At 35.7% G+C, this 23,691-nt stretch overlaps 1 protein-coding gene across 13 annotated transcripts in view; it reads right to left on the reverse strand.

Annotated features, from left to right (window-relative positions):
• Window positions 1-23,691, reverse strand: part of MYCBP2 (MYC binding protein 2) — a 261,314-nt gene that overhangs the window by 76,600 nt on the left and 161,023 nt on the right. For all 13 annotated transcript variants that reach the window (XR_006338897.1, XM_043892028.1, XM_043892023.1 and 10 more), the window contains 12 exons: window positions 22,863-23,088; window positions 21,250-21,368; window positions 20,514-20,601; window positions 19,225-19,274; window positions 16,531-16,703; window positions 14,725-14,869; window positions 10,653-10,868; window positions 6,965-7,020; window positions 5,359-5,474; window positions 3,020-3,117; window positions 2,191-2,307; window positions 1,341-1,481 (listed from right to left, as the gene is read on the reverse strand). Coding sequence is in view for 12 of the 13 variants with exons in the window: in XM_043892028.1 (XP_043747963.1) it covers window positions 1,341-1,481; window positions 2,191-2,307; window positions 3,020-3,117; window positions 5,359-5,474; window positions 6,965-7,020; window positions 10,653-10,868; window positions 14,725-14,869; window positions 16,531-16,703; window positions 19,225-19,274; window positions 20,514-20,601; window positions 21,250-21,368; window positions 22,863-23,088 (1,545 nt within the window). In the remaining variant the exon portion in view is untranslated. The remainder of the gene's footprint in view (window positions 1-1,340; window positions 1,482-2,190; window positions 2,308-3,019; window positions 3,118-5,358; window positions 5,475-6,964; window positions 7,021-10,652; window positions 10,869-14,724; window positions 14,870-16,530; window positions 16,704-19,224; window positions 19,275-20,513; window positions 20,602-21,249; window positions 21,369-22,862; window positions 23,089-23,691) is intronic.

The raw sequence follows: 23,691 nt of genomic DNA on the forward strand, positions 1-23,691 counted from the left end.
AAATATACAAAACCCTATATTGGTCAAAATTTAAAATATAAACTGCTAACAAAATAAACACAATGGCTACTGTAATTACTGCTTTAAAATATCATCTTCATTATCCTGAGGAATATTTGGTTACTATACTAAGAGATGGATTAAAACCATTTAAGGGTAAGTTTCTAACCCTAGATGAAAAAAAAAAAAAAGCAGTAGGCCAAAACTCTCTAGACTTTATCACCCATCTATTAGTTAAAAATATATAGACAACTTCCTTCCCCATTGTACTATTATAAAACAAATACAAAAGAATAGAAAAAATAATGTGATTAATAAATCCAAACAGAAGTTCTACTATTTTCTTTTCAAAAGCATCATTTTGTATAACCACCCTTTTGGAGAACATTACTCTGGACTATCAAGGAGAAAAACAAACAACACAGTGACTGATCTGACAGAAAAAGCAAGCTTTGTGCACTGATTCTCTTTAAAGAAATTCGACTGTTTAAAATACTAAGGTTTTTTTTTTAAATAAAAATTTATCTGTACTATTTATTAGCAGTGTCACATCATTCAAGTCATTCTTCAACATAAAGTCAAACTAGAAAATACTAAGAGCTATTTCCTTTTGCTTTCTATCTCCAGTAAAGTCATATATTTGGTTGAGATGAAAAGGGAAAAAAAAAAAAAATCACACATTTCTGCTCAAATCATAAAGAGAGCCGTGGGTTCCTATCAGGGTAGTGACACAGCAAACTTCTGAACACTGGCTCTATGTACTCCACTGCATCTGTCAAAGAGGCTAATAGAATTCTCACAGACCCTGAGATCGAGCTTCAGTTAGCGCACTAGAGCGCCGCCAGTCTAAAAATCCACCTTGTTTTAATGCGGTAGTATCATACACCAAGAAAGAAAAGATTCACACTTAGACAACACACAAAATTACAAAACGCCACCATAAAAGAATACATTCTACATGGTTCTGAAATGAATAGTAATACTGAATTCCTAAATATTAGTGTGGAGTTCATTCCAAACAGCAGTGTGAATAAGAAAGGGAAAGAAAACGTTAACTACGCTCATTAGCAACTCTCATTCCCTGTCTCCCTGGAAAGAAATCAGCAGGCCTAGTTTTAATTTACTGCTGCCTCCTGTGATGGACTATATAAGTATTAAAGGCCTTAGCCTTGCCAAACTTCACCTTTATTAAACAGAAGCTTTCAGAATTCAAGCACTTATTTAGTTATTTAGTTATTTAGTTGTGGTTTACCTCAGAACTGAGAAGCCTTAATTAAAGAAAGCCCTGTAATGAGGACAGGGTACACCTATAATCCTCTTTAAAACCACCTTTTACTTACGTCAACAGGGACCAGAAGACTTTTCCCAAGATGCTGATTAAAAGAGAGGCACCAGGCTTCGGTGTAACCATTCATGTTAGGAACGTACTTCTTTATCGTCTCATCATTCAGCCTCAGCCACACACCATCATCATTGTGGATCTATGGGATACAAGCAACAGAAACAAGCCATGCCCACCTGTCATTCTGAGGAAGGTAGCAAAGTTCTGAAAGGCTCAAAGCAGGCAAATAATGGTGGACATGGAGATTAAGAATCTAGTTTTTGCATAAGTTAAGTATGAGAGAATATTTAAGGGAAAAAACCAGCAAGCCAAGCAGTATGATAATTCACATGGTGAGACTGTAAAACACATTGTCACTTAGAAGTAAAAGCACAAAGAAGTCACACTTTGAGACAAGCACTTCAATAATAAAAGCAGATGTTTCCCAAAAGAACACAAGCCTTTCTTCCCCTCAATTTAGATTTTAATATCAGAAGTTACATAACTGTATTATTAGAAAAATGTCTTGTCCAAAGTTAAGTGATACAATAAACCCATACAAAAACAAACATTTTAAAAGTTCAAGAAAAACTACTCGTTTTCACTGAATTCTCATCCTGGCTCTGACTAGCATGTTAATTTTTATGCTAAAAATATAATTTTAGTTATTTATTTATTGATAAAGAAAAATAAATGCAATGTTTGAAACTCAATGAACAGAATTTTGAAATTCTGTGAAACAATTTTCCAAACACTACCCAAACTGCTTAACACATATTCTAACAAAAAATTTGGTAACCTTATATCATGCAAACGGTGCAAAAATTTTTCATCCAAAATTTATTACCAAGTGTTTCTTTACAAATTACCTCATCAATGAAAGTGATGGTTCCATTGACCTTCACTATGCCTATCTGCTCACTCTGAAGGGAAGGGTGGCTGCGGATACGGAGCCCCGCACTGTCCTTGGCCACAAATTTTCGAACCTGAGAAAGGCAAAGGCAGACAGATGAAACAGGGAAATCTTGGAAGAGAGACCTTATAAGTGGTAAGAGATAAATAGACTTGAAACTATAATTCTGAGAAAGCTTCCAAAATTATTTGTAGCTGGTTTTCCTGTGCAAATAACAATGGCTTACTTGTAACAATAAGAGAACATTTTTAAGTATTAAACTGCAAATCATTGAAAAAAAATAGAAAATTATTTATATATTGATAAGTTCTTTTTTAAACCTTGAAGACATGATAAAAAGGAAAAAAGAACCTTTTTTCCTTTTTAGGAAGGTATGATATAAATTCTACTACCCATGTTTCTTTTTTTTTTTTATTAAGTAAGTAGTTTACTAAAATTCCTATAGCACTTACTCTTTAGATGTTAGGAAATGAATTTAACAGCACAGGATACTTTAATCTTGACAACTTTACACACTTTAATGTCAACAGACATTTTGTTCATTGTAAACTTTCAATAACAGGAAGTATACAGAGTCTATAAATTACTATAGGATTATACAAAGAAACCAAAAAGTACAGTTCTATACTTCAAGTATACTAGTCTTCAAGTTTACTTAGGCATACTTAGAATTCAAATACTGAAATAAGTAAAATATTAGACGTTGGATGGCCACCTTGAAGCATCAGTGAAGAAAATTAATAAATTTCAGACTGATTCATGTTCTGATTTCATTCTCCCCTAACCTTATTTGGTTGAGGCTCAGTCTTTGGTTTGACCAGCTGAGTTCCTGGTGGTATCATTCCTTTTGGTGGGTCTTTTACTTTGACTTCTAGGCCAGCATCTGTAAGAAAAGGAAGGGAACATTTGAGAATATAAGGGCGGGAAGACCCTTAAACCTAACTTCATATACATTCACAGGCGGTTTTAGACAATTAAAAGAAATATCTGAATTCTGTCCTTCAAGGTAATTAATATTTAACAGTTAAAAAATAGATGAGTATTTGGAAAAATGACTGTGAGATTCCAAAGGGGAGTCTCAGGGATTCAGGAAAAGAGGAGGGGCTATAGACCATATTAAATAATACTGAAAAGTTGAAAATAACAAAAAAAGAAACCCTCATGTGATTGAACATTATCTCATAACATCCAATCAGAGCACTACTCGTCATCTATACTAATCATCTCATGAGTAACAGGCAGCACAGCTTGGTGTTTACAAGCTGGGATTCTCATGTTAGACTTGATTGTTCCTAATTCTGTCATTAACTGTTTGACTCTTTAAGAACAGCACCTATTTCACTGAGCTGTTGTGAGAAGGAAATGATTTTTAAAATACATATATATAGAATATATATATAGAGAATACATAAGATTGTATAAAATTTTTTGATATATATTAAATACTCAATACATGTTAGCTATTATCATCATTATTCTAATGAAACTTGTCCTTGCCTACAGTCAAGCAAGGTCCTAGCCTACTATCAGTTTAGTCACCTCTGGGGAAAGTTGAATTAAGAAGTTAGCGAAGAAAATGAATGGTTCTAAGTGACTATGAATCTTTTTCTTCAATGTCATTCCAGAAAATATGTATGAATATAAATGGATTTTTCTTATTTATGTTAGTTTTCTTTACCCACTATTAGCAAAGACAAAACCCTTCTTGACTGTCTCTACTTTTGAACTTCTGTAATTTGTATCCCTTGCATGTCACTACTTATATTTTACTTCCTGTGATTTTGTTTGCCCCTTTTATCTTGCAACTATCAGTAAGCTGTTCACTTCACAGGAACTGTCTTATCTAGAACAATATTTCACTTAGAACCAATAGAAGTTTGCTGAACTAAAGGCTTTAAGGATACTCTGAAATAAAAGAGTACAGCAAAAGGCTGCCGCTAAAGGTGTCTAGGATGGTACAGATGAATCTGATATATCTAATCCTACAGTTGTTCTTTAGATGCTAAGTTGGGTCTGACTCTTTTGCGACCCCATGGACTGTAGAATGACAGGTGTCTCTGTCCATGGGATTTCTCAGGCAACAACACTGAAGTGGGTTGCCACTTCCTTCTCCAGGTGATCTTTCCAACCCAGGGATCAAACCCATGTCTCCTGCACCGACAGGTGGATTCTTTACCCCTTTTCACCTGGGAAGCCCCAATCCTACAGTCACACTGCATTTAATGTATATTCTACATATCTACAGTTACATCAAGGTAAAGCACCTCTTTATCTTCACTGTAAAAACAAACTAAAGTTTCCCAAAGGGTATTTTGGTGGAATGTTGGAACAATATTACTTTTATCTCTACCCTCTCTCTCTTCTCTACATGAAAGGGTTTCATGATAAGTATTAAATGAATTGAGAGGATTTTTAATTTCAGAATGTCTTAAAATTCCAAATATGATAATATGAATTGCATGAATATCTAAGATGAGACTACAATATATGGGGCGTTCTAAATCTACCTGATCACAGGAACCCATTTGCTTGAGAAGCATTAAAAAAGGTAAGTGTTATAAGGAATCCATACTGATAAACTTTTTAGAGCTTTCTTGTCCAACTGCTGTCCAAGTATATGGATAATTTAAAAATAAAGAGTAGAGAAAGATAAATCCCCAAAGGAAAGGTAACGTATTTTTCAAAGTTAGTGGAAGGTAAAGAAAACTCATTCTTTCAACAAGTATTTACTGAGCACCCATTGTGCGCCAGGCACTGAACCGCACTGGGAGATGGAAAGATGAAAGAGGCCTGCTCACAGTCAGGAGAGGAAGACGTACTACGAGGCGGAGACGAGGCATGCAAGTGGTCACAGGGCAGCACGGAGGACATGGAAGCTGACGAGGCACATCAGGGAAGGCAGGAAAGGAGTCAGGAGGGCTACAATGACCCATAAATTATTACAAAGTGTTAAGACCTTATAAATGCACAAATTAAGTACTCATTATAAAGGAGGACATGATGCTCCCTACAAGTTAGGAAGTCTGTCCATGTCTGTGATACATGGACAAGGGCAAGCTAGAACAGAAAGAGGGCTTTGATTCTAGTTCTTTACACTAAGTAACTGACAACTTTAGAAAAATACCTATTTCAATGCCATCGATGGTAACATGAATAGTGTAGAGCCCAATAGCCCCTGGAGTCCAGTTGGCACAGTAAGTGCCATCATTATTAACACGAATCAGCATATTCTCACTGGGTCTGAAAGGAAACAAGATAGATACTGGAATATTTACTTCGGTTAAACAGCTGACATCATCATCAACAGGTATCAGCAAACATTAAATTTCTGACTATATTATCACAATGAATAGCAATCTTACTGCCCTGTCATAGTATGTTTTCCTGCTCTCCGTGATTAAATTTACTCTTTCCTCCTCACCACAAACCTCCAGCACTCCTCTTTCTGACTCTCAGCTGATCACGACCTCATCAGTTTCTTCCATTGAAAAATATAAGCAATCAGATACAACCTTAAGGTTGCAATGACATTAAATCTACTTTCCTCTACCCCCTGTTACAATGGAAGGAATGCCCTGGGTCTTGCCCAATGCCAACCCCTCCATTTGTGCTATGGATCTCATTCACTCAACACTTCAGTGATACCATTATCTTGCTCTCTTTTATTCATCATTAATTTCTCCCACTTTACTGGATCATTTCTATTTCTGTTTCATTTCTATAAAAACTTCAGAATGTCCCATCTTAAACACCTCCCCTTGATACTATACCTTTCCCTAAACAGTCTCATATCTCTTTCCCCATTTACAGCAAAACTTACCTAAACAATTGTCAACAACCACTCTCCATTTCCTCATTTCCCATTCTCTTCCAATGCTTATCCTAACTATGCTTTTGCTCCCAATACTTCCTGGCAATTGATTATGTCACAGTCACCAAAGTCCACCATGTCCCCAAATTCAATGGCTGTGTCTTTATCTTCAGCAGTCTCTCAGTGGCATTTGATAACTGACAACTCCTACTTTTTTGAAAAACCTTTTTGCTTCTGCAACATTCTTCTGATTTTTTTTGTACCTCACTGGCCACTCTTTCTAAGTGTTTTAGTGGCTCTCTCTTTTCTGACTACCTTGGAATGCCCCAGGATTTAGGTCTAGGTCTCCTATTTTCTTTGAGTGTCATCTCTGCAGTTGATCATTCATCAATGTTAAATACCATATCTATAAAGATGATCAAAAATGTATTTCTCTCCTGAATTTCAAACTAGTATTTTCCGTTGCCCTGGGAATATCCCCTAATGAGCAAATAAAACAGTCGGCCAAAAAACATGCTTCAATTTGGAGTTAACAGAATTACTCAGCGCTTAAAAACAGTTCTCATAACTAAGTTTCATAACAAGTGCAACATATATTAAAATCACTCTGCCACTCCATTAGGTGACAGAGAGAAGGAAATAAAAACAGAAAAAACAAGCAAGCCAATTTATATACTTTTAGATACTAGTTATTTCTGTACTACTAGTATTATATAACATATTGGCAGTATTTATAGTTCAATATAAATACATGCTTCCTGCAAATCTACACATTATAAAACCTGTCATAAATCTCTACTGGGAATTTTAAAATGCTATAAAATATTTCCTTATAGAAAAGAAAGCTGGAAGCATGCTGATCTTAGTTGTAAGCAGCTGACAACATGTTTTGGCTAAGCTTTGAGGAAATGATCCTCACCTCTTAGGAGTTGGTGATGCAAAACGCAGTTCTTCAAATGAGTAATTTTCATAAACCTTTAAGAAAGAGACCATCAAGAATCACAAAATCATTAGAAACAATCTTAACTAATGCAGTGACAGAACACTCAATAAATGGTGCTGAGACGACTGGTTATCCATACAGGAGAAAAAAAAAAACCTCAATTACCTACATCACACCATCTACAAAAATAAAGTCTAGGTGTGTCAAAGGTCTACATGTAACAAACAAAACATCAACAAATTCAGAAGAAAAAAAGGATATGTTTTGAGCACATTAAAATTTTAAATTTCTCCAAAACAAGGACACCATAAAGAAATGGCAAAAATCAGCCTTCACCTGAAAGGGATTTGTGATTCATTTAACCAAAATGGGATACAAAGCCATAATACATAGAGAACAAATTAATACAAAAGAGAGAAACAACACAAAAGAAAGGTAAGTAAGGCAAGTCACTGAAGAGGAAATCTGAGGCGCCAATAGTACTTAAAAAGTTATTCAACTGACTGAAGAGACTGAAGAGATTCAACCAGGAATCAAGGAAATGAAAATGAAAACAAGATAATCATAACACAGTCATCAAATTGTGTTGGTGAGAACCAACTGCTGGTGAGAACATGAAGCACTGAACATTTTGACACACAGCTCATGGGCCTATAAATTTTTGCAGTATTTAATAGAGGTGAAGACAAGTATGTTCTACAATCCAGCAATTCCACTTCTAGATATGTATCTTAGAGAAACTCTTCTTCATGTACAAAAGGGAGTATACACAGTTATCTGCGAATGTTTGATATAAGAAAATCCCCTTTCCTGAAACAAGAATTAATATCTCAAAGAGACAGTTTGGCAATGGTATTCTGTAACTTCCCTATCCTGGGCCTCTCAGAACATTCCTTAAATACTGAATTTGGTCCTGGTAACTAGATTTTCAAAAGAAATTATACAAACTTCAGTATGCTACCAGGAAACTAAAAGAATGCCTAGAGAGGTAAGGAGGCAAGAAGTTAAATTCTTTAAAGAAAAGTTGAATGAGAATGTTTAGCTTCAAATTCTTTAATAGTCAAAACTATCAGATTTTTAGTCCCTTTATTTCTTCAACCTCATCTCAACTTCTACTTTGTTTTAGCCACTTGCACTGAAAGTCACAGACCTGTGACGTTACTTGCTCAGTTTTCTGCCTCTGTAACTCCTGTTTCTATTCTTAGACTTCTCGTCCTTCTCACCTTCCCAGAGTTCTCTCTCTGAATCCACTTTTATTTTCCTTTCCAAACCAGCTGGATTCCACTGATCTTTCTTTAACCACCAGATGCTCAACTTCCTTCTCAGTCACTCTTCCTTTGTTGAATTATCTGGGACAACATCCATGCCGAATCAATCTAAATGATTATGATCATTTTTTTTTTCATGTTCATAAGACTTATACTGCATTGCTAACACAGGATCTTCAGTTTCAACTGATTCTCCAAGAAGGGCTGATAAATCTCCTCTGATCACTTTTTCCTCATTCTGTACAATGACTATTTCGTGTTTTTCCCTTTGTTTCAAAATCTTGATCCTAAGATTCATCACTCCCATCTCCAATCTAAGACATGTAATTTCTATCATAAATAATTCTTTGGCCACACAACCTATAAACTTATTAGCAACTGATTACTTTATTTTCCCTCTCCTGGTACAGTGAAAGAGGTAACAGTCCTCTTATTTACAGCCAATCCCTCCATCTAAGCTACAGAACTATTTTTATCTCTCGGAGTATCTTCATTGTCCCTTCTCAAACGTCTCCTCAACAGCACTAAAAGATGTCTTTCTATTTCAATCTCAAGACTCTAAAGCCTTATCTCAATTCTATTTCCTCTGCCTCTTTTTATAACCAAACATCTTGAAAGACTAATGTACACTCATTTTGTCTTTAGCTATTCTCACCTCTTTTAAAATTTTTTTTAAAAATTTGTTTATTTTTTAATTGAAGGATAATTGCTTTACAGAATTTTGTTGTTTCCTGTCAAATCCCAACATGAATCAGCGATAGGTATACATATGTCCCCTCTGTCTTGAACCTCCCTCCCATCTCCCTTCCCATCTCACCCCTCTAGACTGATACTATTTTCACCTTCTCTTCACTGCAATTTAATTAATCAACTATGTCTCTAAAGCTGCTCCTGTCAAGATCACTGCTAGATCCTTTTCAAACTTCACTTCTGCAGCAAAACATCATTAATCTTCCTTAATGTGCTTTCTGTGACTTACAAGCCGTGGCTTGTAAGGCAGTTGGGAAGGTAGTTAGGAGATAAAATCTGGAACCGACTCCCTGGCATCTGGGTGATCTTGACAACTTACTCAACCTCTCTATGCTTCGGTTTCCACATATGTACAATGGGAATAAAAACCAGTGATATACAGGGCTGTTATGAGAATTAAATGAGTCACCATATGCACCGCAGTGGTAAAAGGGCCAAAGGGAAGAATCGGTGTCCTAGTTTATACTAGCCCTCTGGCTGGTATTCTTGCCAATGTTTTTGTTTCCCTTCACTATTTTTTTTTTTTAATCTAGTAAATCAATGTTTCTCAAAGTGTAGCTTTTGAATATGAGTCATTCTGAATATTTGTTCTATGTATATAAATTTTGAAACCTCTTTTTACACCTACTGAATCTAAATCTTCGGATGATAGGAAAATCTGCTTTTTAAGTAAGTGCTCCTGGTGATTCTGATGTGGACAGAAGTTTGAACATCATCATTACTGATGTTTCTCAGGACCCTGTCCTGGAACTTCTCTCTTCTCACCATGTTAGATAGACATCGTCTACTTCCATAATTTATGAGTAATTCAAGTGCTGATGATTCTCCAATTCTTTTCATGAGGTAAGACTGTGATCATGTCAGGTTTGTAGTTTCAGCTTCTTTTTATCTATCTTCAGATGGACACTTCAGAGGTATCTAAAACCATATCCAACGCTGAATCTATTACCCTCCTCCACCAAAAACTGCCCCTTCTCCAATATTATCACTCTTACTACTCAAGCTCAAAATGTGAACTTCAGGTTTTATTTCCTTCCTCTTTCTCTTTTCAGCATCCCCATTAGCCACCAAGTCTTACTTATCCTAAAAATCTCCTGAATCTACACTGACTGCAACTCACTAGTCCAAGGGATGAGCATATCTCACCAGATTAAGTCAGCAGTCTCCTAAACGGATTTAAACCAAACTGTGTCTCTTGATTACCCACCCAATTACATTCTCCACATTCCACCATAATCTTTATAAAACCAAAAATTATGTCATTCCTCCAAATGAGAGCCCACAATGGCTCACACTGCTCTCTGAAAACAGCATAATTCCCAACTCTGATTTCAAATAATGACCATCGTGATAATTTAGATTAACACTGCTTCTAAAGATTAACTAAAAAAACGAGACAAAATTTTTAAAAAATCTGTCTAAAAGCCTCAAGCCCAAAGAGGGAAGAAACCCAAAGAGATAAGCCTAACATCTGGAAGAACCCAAAGCTGAAGGGGGCCTCAACAATAAGTTCAGAGTCCTGAAGGGCTATGTCCGAGGAATAATGGTAATGTGAAAATACACAAGCATTTTCACAGGAACTGAAATGTTTGCTACATAAATGAATGGTAAAAAATAAAATTTCTCTGGGAAGTAAAATAAATTACCTTCATCATTGTTATGGCAATATATCGAGCCTCCTTCACTATCATGGGTTCATACGAAACATCCAGCTTTGGGGATGCCAGTCCGCCAAAGGTCATGTCACTATCAGCAGATGCAGGTGGTACTGCAGGGCTACCAGGAATCCTCTGAGGTTTCTTTACTTGCTCTTGTTGTAAAGATGTTTTTTTCTGAGAAACAGGAACGGCTTTCACTTCCACCTAACCAAGATATTATAAAAACCAAATGCCATTATTATATAACTGTCTGTGACACATCAAAAGAAGCAATTTACAACTTTAAACTGGCAATTCTGTAAGTTTTATGTTACCACTTGTCCCTCTTGGGCATTCCTTTTAAAGACTATTTAACAATTTATTTATTTAACTATTTAACTATTTAACAATTTAACAGTGCCAAATGATTATGAAGACTGCATCTCAACAGGGATCCTGAACACAGTGCAAAAGAGAGGCTTTTTTGGGGGTAATAAATAATCACAAATATCAAAACAAAATAAAAACATGTGCCACCATTAATAACATCTAGGAAAGGATAGTAAAATGTATCTACATTTTTGCTGGCATTAGTTTCCAGTAATCTTCACATATTTTAAAGCACTAAACTCAACTTTAGCTATACTGTTCTGCAAAGAAAAAGTACTCCACTGACAGATGTCTTAGAAATTACCAGATAATAAAGCAAATTTTATACCTAAAACTTAAAGATGTTTATTTACTTTGCAGAAAGAGTACTATTAGGTAGTTCTGTCACCAACATGAACTATGAGGGCCAAAAAATCTAATTAAACTTTGCAACCCAGTTTCTTCAACAATAAAACGGGGTACCTTTTATCTGCTTTACTGTAGAGATGCAATGAACAGACTTCCTAAGGCGTGTTAGAACACTGAAAGTGCAAACTGCCTCATAAACACCACTCAGAAGTACCTTCCAAGAATTATAACAGGACATTACATTGCTATTTGCTACGCACTGGCAAAAAACACTTGGTCTCTAGGTAACCACAAAGTTAGCAAGGATTTAAAGACCATTTTAGCTCTTCATCATTCTGAGGGTCACCAAAGTTTCTCTGTTCTTTTCAGATACTACTTCTGTGGCTGGCAAGAACAGGTAATTCAACAAGAGGATCTTCATAGATATAGAAAGAAATGCATAAATGAAAGTGACAAATATTACTTAAGTAATTGAGAGACATCCCAGGAACAAGGATTGTTCTGATCAATGTCATTGTAGGGAGTTAGTAGTTCTGAGACTCTCACTGTCTACATAAAGTGCAGGGAGCAAACAAGTTTGACTAAATAACCACAATCCTTAGTTGGAGTTATGGGAAATCAGTATTTGGATTGACATGCTCTGGAAATACTAAAAACCGATCTGACTTTTTTAAAACACAGAAGTTTAAAGATAAATAGTAAAATTGTTCAGCTCATATACATTGCCACCATTATAAGCTTTAAATTTAAATTTAACAAAGGAAAGAAAAAGTAAATGCTTCCAAATTTTAAGAATTTGATTTTAAATTATAGCTACTATTTTCATATATATTATTTTGATTTAATACTTCTTTAAACAACTATATTTCCCCTAAGTAAATTAACAGTAGAAGTACATCTGCCTATATACCACCAACCTTGAAATAAATCAATAAATAATTTCATACTCTATGAGTACTGAGATAAAAAAAGATAACTATTCTGCTTTCTTTTATAAACTGTGCTTCTTTGTAAAATTTGTTATTCTTTTATTTCCTATGCAATTTTCTTTTTACTAACCACAATTTCCTTGGAGTAATCATTTTTATAAGTTAAAAAAATATCAGTAACAGTTGCTGTTTTAAAAAAGTATTTTGGATCTCAAAAATATTATCTGTAAACCAACTTCTATGTTCCAAATAATTGATTATTACTCTATCAGGATACTTCAGGAGTTTCTGATAAGTCTAAAATGTCCTGAAAACTTCATGCGCTAACAGGCTGAAAATGAAACAAACTGAATTAATTTTGTTTTCAGCTAATATGATAATGTGGTATCAATAAATTAAACATCAACAGGTATGCAATTCATTTTTCCTAAATAGTATTTATTGGCGTTTCCTAGAATATGCTTTCTATATTATAGATAAATCTGATATGAATCTATTAAGAGGCTTCAGGATTCTTGTCCTCAAGAATCAGACTATACAGGCAAAAAAAGAAGAGGAAGTAATGAAAGAGAGAGACGGAATTCCCTGTGGTGCAGTGGTTAGGAATCCGAGTTTTCACTGCCATGGGCCTGGGTTCAATCCCTGAACCTGGGACCTAAGATCCCACAAGCACACAGCACAGACAAAAACACAAATAAACAAGAAAGTAAGAGAGAGAGCGCCATCACGTGGCTAAAAAAGAACCCAAAGAGGAGAACAAAACAGACAGAGCATAAAGTCTGACTCTGAAATGTGAGATGTACACAGCACAGATACTAAAATGCATCAAGAGACAATAAAAAGTGCAAAGGAGGAAACATAAGGACATACAACTAAAGATCTACCATAAGCACAATAGTAAGTATGAACATTAAAAAGAAATGAAATGTTATGCTGACCTGGAAAATGGTAACTACAATATAGTCACACGAATAAGGAACTTACTGTGGGCTCAAAGATGGGATTTAACAATTCACAAATACACTTTGAAATGAGAAATTCACCAATAAATACACAAAACCCTTCAATATATTAAAGCATACTGTATTGTTATAAAAATTCTGTCCTTGGGTAGAGCCATTTTTTGTTAACACTATCAGAATTACTTTATTCTCTATTCCACTTTTTTCTTACAACTTGTGATGCCTTTTACATTCTAAAGAGTAATTCTTAGCATGAAATCACTTTGATGGGGTATGATCTTCCTTAAAAAGGTAAGCTAGAAGAGAAAATCTAAGAGTGAAGCATACTGCATGGATGTGCATTATGTATACTGGACGTAATTAAAAGAGTACATACTCTTCCATCCTACATATGTTTGTTTGGGTCACGATGAAACTCTTGCGGGGGGTCATGGCCAAAACACTGAAAGCCACTAGTAAAGCCTGAATTTTCTTTAGTATCAGGGCCAAATGCTTTTCTATATAGTTTTACTTACTGGTCTTAAGACATGTAAACTATATGTCTCTTGTCTTTTAAAAAAAAAACAAAAAACTATGAATCAAGTAAGAGGTGCCAGTGGTATTGTGCTTCTCCATGGTACAAATAAAATTATGTACCAACTAGTTGAAAAAGTGCTAGTATATTGAGGTAAAATCAGCTTCTCTGTGAGTAAAAAAGATTTCGAGGCTTAATCAACTCCAAATAACCTAATCACTTTGTAAATACAACTTTGAGGGACCAGGGTAGCTGGGGATTGCCTATACAAACTTTTGTTCGATATTCACTGTTTCCAGAAATCTAATAAAAGTTTTAAATAAGATATTTAATTAATATATAACATAGAGGACTTAATTTTATGCCTTTATTATAATATATTATGCCCTAAAATGCCATTATTAATTAATGTCTCAGGGAAGAGGCATTCAGAGAACTATATTCTTCAGTATAGCACATAACTAGTTCCATTCCTCATTCTTTTACAATCCAAATTTAGGTATTTCTGATTTATTTAATAAGTATCAATATTATATTTTAAAGGTTGCTTCAGTAGTACCAAATGCAAAACATATTTAAGTCTTTTAAAAACATACATAAAATTTTTAAATGTATTCTTTCATTGATTTATTCAATGACTAATATATGATGGTCTTCCCTCTGTGTGCTTAGCACTCTTTTCATGGACACTTTCTTATCCTCCCCTTGAATCACCATAGCATCCAGCATATGTGAAGCAAAACCCAAAAAGTATATAACTTGGGTAACTGAGTACTGATTAATGTGAACAAATCATTAAAATATTTTTCAGCTTCCTTCACTGCATATAAGTAAGGAGCGCACTGCAAATAGACTCTAAGCTCTTGTCATTTCTAAACTTTTATGAGTTACAATAGTCAGTGCATAGATGTCTACTAATTTAATCCCAATACAATTACCTTCATGTTGGGAACGTGTACCACATCCCCATACTGGTCTTTCGTTTGCACCGTGATGGTGGTAGGCCAACCACACCGAATATCATCCTTATTCAGAATCAAAGATGTTTTCTGAGGATCAGCATAGGAATCTGGCTGAAGCCACCTAACAGGAATGAAAAAACAAGTAAACAAAAAAACCATTCATCAATATCTTCTCTGATTAAAATAAAACCAGGCCAAATGAATAAAACTATACTAAACAAAGTGCTAAAAGGATTATCATTTCCAACTCAGTAATAAGGACCATGGGCTTCCCAGATAGTGCCAGTGGTAAAGAACCCGCTGGCCAGTGCAGGAGACCTAAAGACCTAAGAGGTAAGTGTTCGATCCCTGGGTCAGGAAGATCCCTTAGAGGAGGGTATGGCAATCCACTCTAGTATTCTTGCCTGGAGAATCCCCATGGACAGAGAAGCCTTGTGGGCTACAGTCCATAGGGTCGCAAAGAGTCAGACACGACTGAAATGACTTAGCACGCATGCACAATAAGGACCACAAGTATTAATAACTTCCTCGGAAATTACTAATGACAAATTCATTAAACAAATATGCTAAAGCATATGAGATTTTTGATGATTACAAATAAAATAGAAACAACTGTAAAATCAGAAAGTGTGAAATTTTAACTATGGCTGATTTAAAATAACCAAGAAAATGAGTTTAGGTTGTATATACTTTGAAGTCCCGAATAACACTACTTAAGGAAGGTCTGCCTAATTGCCAACCTGAAGACCTGGGAAAGAGCAGCATTTCTGTCAAAACAGAAACAGAAGTGACATTTTGCTTGCTGGGGAGCAGAAGGTTCTCTTTACACAGCTTAGTAATGATTTTCCCTCACTACCATTCCTTCCGTGCAAATTCTATTTTTTGTGATATCCATGCCTGAATTCACTGCATGATCTACATTCAAGTCGTCCTGTGAGATGAGTGATGAGTAAATTCTGTGATGTATACTACACGAAAAGGTCCATGAAGAAGGCAGTGAGGCTGACTTAAAAGATGTTTTCTATTCTTCTCCAATCACCACTTTGGTTTTTAAAAACTAAAGAGTAATCTCTGTATTTTTAAAATTAAAGCCAGAAAGAGGGTCATATGTCTGTATTTATTAGTGTGTGCCGTGTACTTAGTCGCTCAGTCGTGTCCAGCTCTTTGCGACCTCATGGACTAGCTAGCCCGCCAGGCTCCTCTGTCCATGGGACTGTCCAGGCAAGAATACTGGAGTGGGTTGCCAAGTCCTCCTATGGGGGTCTTCTCAACCCAGGGATTGAACGCAGGTCTCCCACATTGCAGGTGGATTCTTTACTCTCTGAGGCATATTTACTAGTGAAATTACTCAAGTCAGCATATTTGTTCACCTTCAAAAAAAAGCAAATAGCAACAAAACAAATGAGAACTCTACAATCTTAAATCATCTGATTTAAATTCTTAATTTTTATCTGCATTAACTATAGATTTGGAAAAAATCCTCATATTGAGATAAATATAGTGACAAATTTAGGAGTTTAGTATAGATATTAAATATTATCATCAAATTCACAGACTTCTCTATTTTACCATGTAGTCTATATATTTTTAACAATTATTAAATATTTTTAAAATATATTGAAATATTAACTACTACTTTATATTTCAGAAAGTCAAAACACATAAACTATATTATTTTAGGTAGCACTGTAACATTCTAATGACTTCTCTCCTTTCTCTTCAGAAATAAAAACTAAGGTGAGCCCTGGAGGAAAATCACTGTAGGACTTAACAGTGCATTACCTTGCAAGCCTTCCACCACTTGATCCTGGAACACAGGCAATAAAATCGTCCAGAAACGATTGTTCATTGCTCTGGATTTGAAGTGGTAAGTTTCCTTCCAGTGCCTCCAATATAGTTGGTGAATGAGAAAGAGCTAAACCCTTTCCAAGAATACCAGAATGGGTTTTGCACACCTGTTGGGTAAAAGAGAACATTTATATTTTAAAATGTAAAACTTTAATCACATGATTGTTTTGAATTTGCACCCAATTTTAGATAGGCCTTTTTTGGGGAAATCATTTTCTCCCCACGTCCCAGGGTTCCTTTACTCTGTACAGTAGAAAACTTCCAAAAAAAAAAAAAGAAAACTTCCAGCAGGGAAAAACTTGGGATAATACTTCCAGTTTCATTCCTCTCACAAAAGTAAGTGATTTATCTGAGTTCTGCGGGTTAGAGCTAACGCTGCGTTCCCTCCCACTCAAGCTCTCCACATGTTTCTCTCCATGTGCCACATCCCCATTTGTCAGGGCCAGGGCTCCCCTCTAAAGACAGCTGTAGAGGTTTCCCGCTTTCTGTGTCTCCGTTACTGGTAGTTCTCTTGGGCAGGCTGTGTCTGTGCCCTTGGGCAGGTGGATACCAAGGTCCTGACTCAGGCAAAACGTTGATGGAAGCCTGACTGTGGCCACACATACACTGCATTAGTCTGTGTAAGCCGTATGAAAGTTAAGGAAAAAGGGCAGATAAAACAGAAATTTTAGCTCTCAACTAGATGAGAAGCACACCTTACATTTTACGAAGACTTGCTGTAAGTGCTAAAACTCTAGAAACATCTTAATGATTGTATAATAAATTTCAAAACAAAATCTTTTTCATGGAAAATGATTATACTTCCAGTTCTTTCAATTTCTACAACAGTAACTTCTGTATTTTATGAACCAGGAAATTTCAAAATCATCATCTTTAATATCAAACAAACGAGTTCAAATTCAGACTTTGGACAAGTTATTGCTATGTCCTCTTGAGCTAACAAGTTATAGACCATTCCTGAATCAGTGAAAGGTATAAATTGGTGATCAAACGATCTGTTGTAGTTATTACACAATTTAAATAGTTCATTTAAATGGGGCTCCCCAAGTGATGCAGTGGTAAAGAATCTGCCTGCTAATGGAGGAGATGCAAAGAGGTGTAGGTTCAATCCCTGTGTCCGGAAGATCCCTGGAGGAAGAAATGGCAATCTACTCCAGTATTCTTGCCCAGAAAATTCCATGGACAGAGGAGCCTGGTGGGCTGCAGTCCATGAGGTTGCAAAAAACTGACATGACTATGCAACTAAGTATACACACACAACATATTTAAATGCTCACTACCTAACAAGCAATGGGTGTTTAATGTATGTTAGACCATCACAATGACTACCTTACATGCCAAAAAGATGTGTAATTTGGGACATCACTTTTTTCTTTACAGGGGCACAATAAAGACCTCCTAACATCTGGCCTAAACGACATTCTATAAGCCATAATACCTGGGATGATGAGCTACTTGATGGATTTCCTTAGCTAGAATGCTATATGACACGTAGCATGTTCATTAAAGATTTTTTGAATTGATTTTTATTTTTATATCTTAAGATACAGAGATTTAACTTTTCTAAAAGGAAAACAAAAGCTGGTGGGATTTAAAAAAAATGTAAGTTTCTTAACATTACTGAGGACACCAATGCTCCCTATAATTAGAGCACAGTGATCAAGATCATGGACTTTGTCAACAAACTGCCAAAGGTCAAATTCTAGACCAGTTGCTCACCAGCTGTGTGATTCTGGGCCTGTTACGTAAGTTCGTTGTATCTCAGTTTCCTTATCTATATTTAGGAGTTCCTACTTCATGGGATGTTGTAAGGACTAAATGATTTAAAAATATAAAACTGTTTGGAATAGTAATTGATAAAGACCAAATAAATGTTTGTTTTATTACTGCTGTAATCATTTCAGAAAATAAATAAAATGTAAACCACTAACTATAAGTATTAGAAGACCTGGATACCAGTCTCGATCTTCCAGTTGGCTGAATTCTTAGATAAATCAAAATTTCTCTGAAATTATACTTGTCAGATACAAGAGATAACAGTGATTTCAAAGTTTAACTGCAGAAATAGACAGACAATGTCAAAAATATGGCAAACTACTGGAGAAGGAAATGGCAACCCACTCCAGTATTCTTGCCTGGAAGATTTCACGGACAGAGGAGCCTGGTGGGCTACAGTCCATGAGGTCACAAAGGGTCAGCCACGAATAAGCACATCAGTACAGTTTTTGGTAAACTATAAACTTGCTCTATAAATATTATTTCCATTACTATTACTAACATCTTTTTTCTAACTGGTAAATAAAACTTCTTTCAAGATCTAGTTTAAATGTCCACCACTGTACAAAACCCTCCTCTGGGCCCCTGGCACTTGATAGCTCTTCTTCCTCCAGCAGGGCTTACATCTCACTCCAGAGTCAACACCCACTGTGCAGTTCAGTAAGGGCTCATATAGGGGTTGATTCCATCAAGGGGAGCAATTATGAGTTATTTATCTTTATAACTGCCAATTGTGGAATCAAATACTCAATGAATGAGTGCTATGCTTAAGAAAAACAAGGTTGATTTGAGTGAAAATTTGGCTTAAAATTAATGTACAAAGTTTATCCTTATAATTATTGAGGACAATACCTGTAAAGCAGCCTCTTCAAGAATTTCAAGATCCTCCTCTAATTCATTACCTGGTATGTAAATGAAAAGGTTTACCAAAATATATCAAGGCTTCATTTAATTTTCTAGTCTTCTGCATTCATTACACGTTCTCCGAAAATTTGATATTCCAAATTGAAGAGAACTATTATCATTCTGGATAAATCTCAGTGGTTTAAATTATAAAATGCTTATTTTCAGTGTGAATGTAAGCTGTAATTCTCGAGACAATAGTAAAAAAAAGCACCCACCAAGTGTATCAAAAGATACATATTACATTTATATACACAAATGTATATTTTTACTTTAGTGTATTTACCTTTTGCCTAAGAAAAAAAGAGGAAACTGATTATTCAGAACCTGAGTTTTCCTTTTTCAGTTATATTACAGAAGAACTTCACCTTTAGTAGACAACAGCTAGTGACAGGAAAGCCCAAGACAGTGACTGTATTCTCTAGCCATTTTCTGCTTTACTGCTTGACGTGGAACATTTATTGAATTTTCTCTGATAGCTTAATGAACTTACAAAATATTACAACCAAAGCGATACATGTTCAAAGGGAAATATTTGAATTATACAGAAGGGCAGAATGAAAATTTCTGCCACCATCCCCTTTCAAAGATAAAGAGTATCAACAGTTTCCTATGTATTGTTCTAAAAACTTTGTATGCAAACAATAATTGTATGTATGTATGTGTCAACCTACACACTCGGGAACATACACATATATTTACATATATATATACACACATATGATGTTAAAAAAAATGAACATCATATAATTATATAATCTGGACATCTTTCTTGGCCTGGACATACAGGTTTACTTTTTTGTTACTGTATTTTAACAGCTACTTATATTTGTTTTGTACAGATATACCATCGCTGATTAAACAGTTCCCAACTGACAAACATTTTGGTTGCTCCTAGGTTTTATAACCACAAGTACTGATATATTAATCTATCTTATAATGTATGTTTTTGAGTATTTGTGTAAATATGTATAAAAATGCTATATCAAAAGGTATATTTATATAAAATTATATATAGCTATTGACAAATTTCCTTCAAAGAGGTTGTACCCATTTCCCTCATATGAACAAAACACAAATATCTCATTGTCTCCAGTATAGTAAGCAGCCCATGAATATATGTGACTGTTAAATTCATTTTGCTAAACTATTTTCAAGATATTTTTCAATAAACATTCTATTTGTAATTTTGCAATTTTTAAAAAAATCATAAATACCTAGTACAAGATCACACTTACCAATAAGAAGTGCTAAATCCTTTTTCATCAAAGCTGCTGCACAAACCCCACCGAGATTAGCTAGTTCTTTTTCCAACTGAATGACTCCCTGGAGAGTTGAAAAAAAATCAGATGCTGTAAAAACTGCTTGGAAGAAGAAATTTTTGAGAGATGATGTGGATTATCAAAAAAATGTGACTTGCATTCCAGCATAATGTTTGAAATGAGAAGGAAGCATGTGTTAGCAGCTAATGGTTAATTAAGAGTGTAAGAGATTCAATATTATGTCTCATGTTTATTGTTTCAGACCAACAAGTTTCAGACCAACAGCTCATAGTCCAAAGGATTTTTCATTTATTACTTTGAAGGAATATGATCACTGTTTCACCTTGACTTTTTTTAAACAGTACTATTTGAAACGTTTATGACAGATACCAAGTTAGTGCCACTGTGAAATTAACTTACATAAATCACTCAGAAAGGTACAGTCACCAACCAGGTTTGGAACAGGCACGATTATACCATGTCTTTAAAGTCTGGGTCATGTTGCACAGACTCTGATCTCTCCACATATTAAAAGCAGCAATACCAGACACAATTAATTTGTACAAAATTAAACTACAAAATAGATTATACACCCTAGTTTAAAATTAAATTTCAGGCTTCTTGAATATAAACAGCAAGCACAATCCAAGTTAACAGTAGCCGTTAGAAATACAATCTTCCTTAACAGAATAATAAGATAATTCATTCTCACCTCATCAGGTCCAGGGCTAAACTCATATCCAATTGCAAAACATTTGAAACCATAGAAAGAAGCTTTGTCATCTTTCACATAATCTGATGCAGTCTCCAATGAAAAAAGGGCCTCATTCCCTAAGAAAAAAAACCTAACACTGAGTTCAAAATCTGAAACAACTTTATTAAAATCTCCTTACTTTTATCCATCTCAAGATAGGTAGCAATACAAATCAGGCTTCCAGGGGGCACAGTGGTAAAGAATTCGTCTGCCAATGCAGGAGCTGTAGGAGACGTGAGTTTGATTCCTGGGTAGGGAAGATCTCCTAGAGAAGGAAATGGCAACCCACTCCAATATTCTTGCCTGGAAAATCCCATGGACAGAGGAGCCTAGTGGACTACAGTCCATGGGGTTGCAAAAGAGTCAGACACGACTTGAACACACACGCACTAAATAATGTAGTCGATGTTGGGGTCTCTAACATTTACTTGAACAAAACTGTGCTAAAAACAACACTAGAAACAATAAGACTATACCAGGTTGTTATTTTTCTTTATGATTTAATTCCTCTTAATCACATGTCCTAAGTAAGTTACATGAGCAATCATTGTCAATTATCCGTCAGTTACTAAAGTGACCTGTGTGTGTAAGTAGCTCAGTCATGTCCAACTCTTTGCGACCCCACGGACTGTAGCCCACCAGGCACCTCTGTCCATGGTATTTTCCTAGCAAGAATACTGGAATGGGTTGCCATTTCCTTCTCCAACTGAGGTGACCTGGGTTAGCCTTTTTTCTAAGCTGGAATCTGGCTTTGATCTCTTCACAAACAAACATGGCAGGTCAGATCAGAAGAAAGAAGTTTCTGAATTCAAACTGGCTATCAGTTTGCAAGATCACAAGAGTACTTATGGTTAAGTGGTTAAAAAAAACAACAGACTACAATAACAAATGTGTGGCACCCACCTGGCCACAAATACTCTTCAAGCTTGAAAACAAAGCTTTACATAACTCAGTGGGCTCCATGGGTCACTAGCTCTCTTGAAACAAAGAAGTCCTCGGCAACTTTTTAAAATTCAACACTTACTGGGAAAATAAAGACCTAATCCAACTTTTTCTATTGTTTGGCCTCAGTATTAACTCTCTGCTTTAGTCAAGCTTCCCTGGCGGCTCAGACAGTAAAGAATCTGCCTGCATTGCAGGAGACCTGGGTTCGGTCCCTGGGTCGGGATGATCCCCTGGAGAGGGCATGGCAACCCACTCCAGTACTCTTCCCTGGAGAACCCCATGGACAGAGGAGCCTGGAGGACTACAGTCTACGGGGTCACAAAGAGTCAGACACAACTGAGTGACTGACACTTTCTTTGGACAAGCTAATCTTTTCTCACAAGGTCCTCAGAACAGTCTTTTTCCTAAACCTTGGTCATGTTAGGCCCAGTGCCCAGAGAGTCTTCTTCACTAATCAACTGCAGTCTAGATACAGAGTAGGTCTTGAAGACATTCTTCTAAAAATTAAATAAACATTTTCAATGGTGTATCTTTACTAAACCTAATTCTCATAAATGCATGTATTTTACCATATAAAACAAAATAAGACAAAACAACAACAACAACAACAAAAAAAAACAACTTACCTGGCAACACTAAAACCATAGTAGGCCACCCAGAGGACCCTGAAAATTTCTTTAGTTCTATCCAGGAATTCAGATTTTCATGAACAGCTGTCAACTTTGGTCCATATCCTGAATTCTGAACAGTTCTAACGGGGATCAACAAACGGAGGACGTCTTCTGACTGCGCAGTGCCACACTGAGGGTCAAACTCGAGCGTCATCCACCGCACGCACTCTGGGAATGTCACCTGAAGTCGACAGACAAGAGGTCACTTGCATAAGAAGAATGATTTTAGCTTCTGGTCTAGTTTAGAAATAGGACATCATCCTGGAAAGATGATGCCTTCAACTTACTATAACATAAATGTTAAGTAAGGAATTTATACTGTAAAGTTTTAAGAAATAAGCAATCAGAAACCAAGGTATGAATGGTCAGTATCAATTGTCTCTGCTCTTCCATTGTAATATCTATTGTTTTCTATCTAATATGTGGTTGATATTGCATTGTGTTTAAGTACATACTGATATCATTAAAAGAACAATTACAAAACTGCTTTATTTCTGAAAAAAAAAGAAGCTATCTGATTTTCCTGTGGAAGAGTTTAAATAATAAATTTTCCATTTCAGTCAGTATGCATTTAAGGAATATAGGTAGGTAACTGACAATGCAATTGGATAGGTAAAATATAAAGATACATTAATGGAAATGAATAAATCATTAACACGTAAGGTTTTAGTCACTTTTAGGTTATCTACCCAGAGAAGGCAATGGCACCCCGCTCCAGTACTCTTGCCTGGAAAATCCCATGGATGGAGGAGCCTGGTAGGCTGCAGTCCATGGGGTCGCCAAG

The sequence above is a fragment of the Cervus elaphus genome, chromosome 30, assembly GCF_910594005.1.
Source record: "Cervus elaphus chromosome 30, mCerEla1.1, whole genome shotgun sequence".
Taxonomy (NCBI): Eukaryota; Metazoa; Chordata; class Mammalia; order Artiodactyla; family Cervidae; genus Cervus; species Cervus elaphus.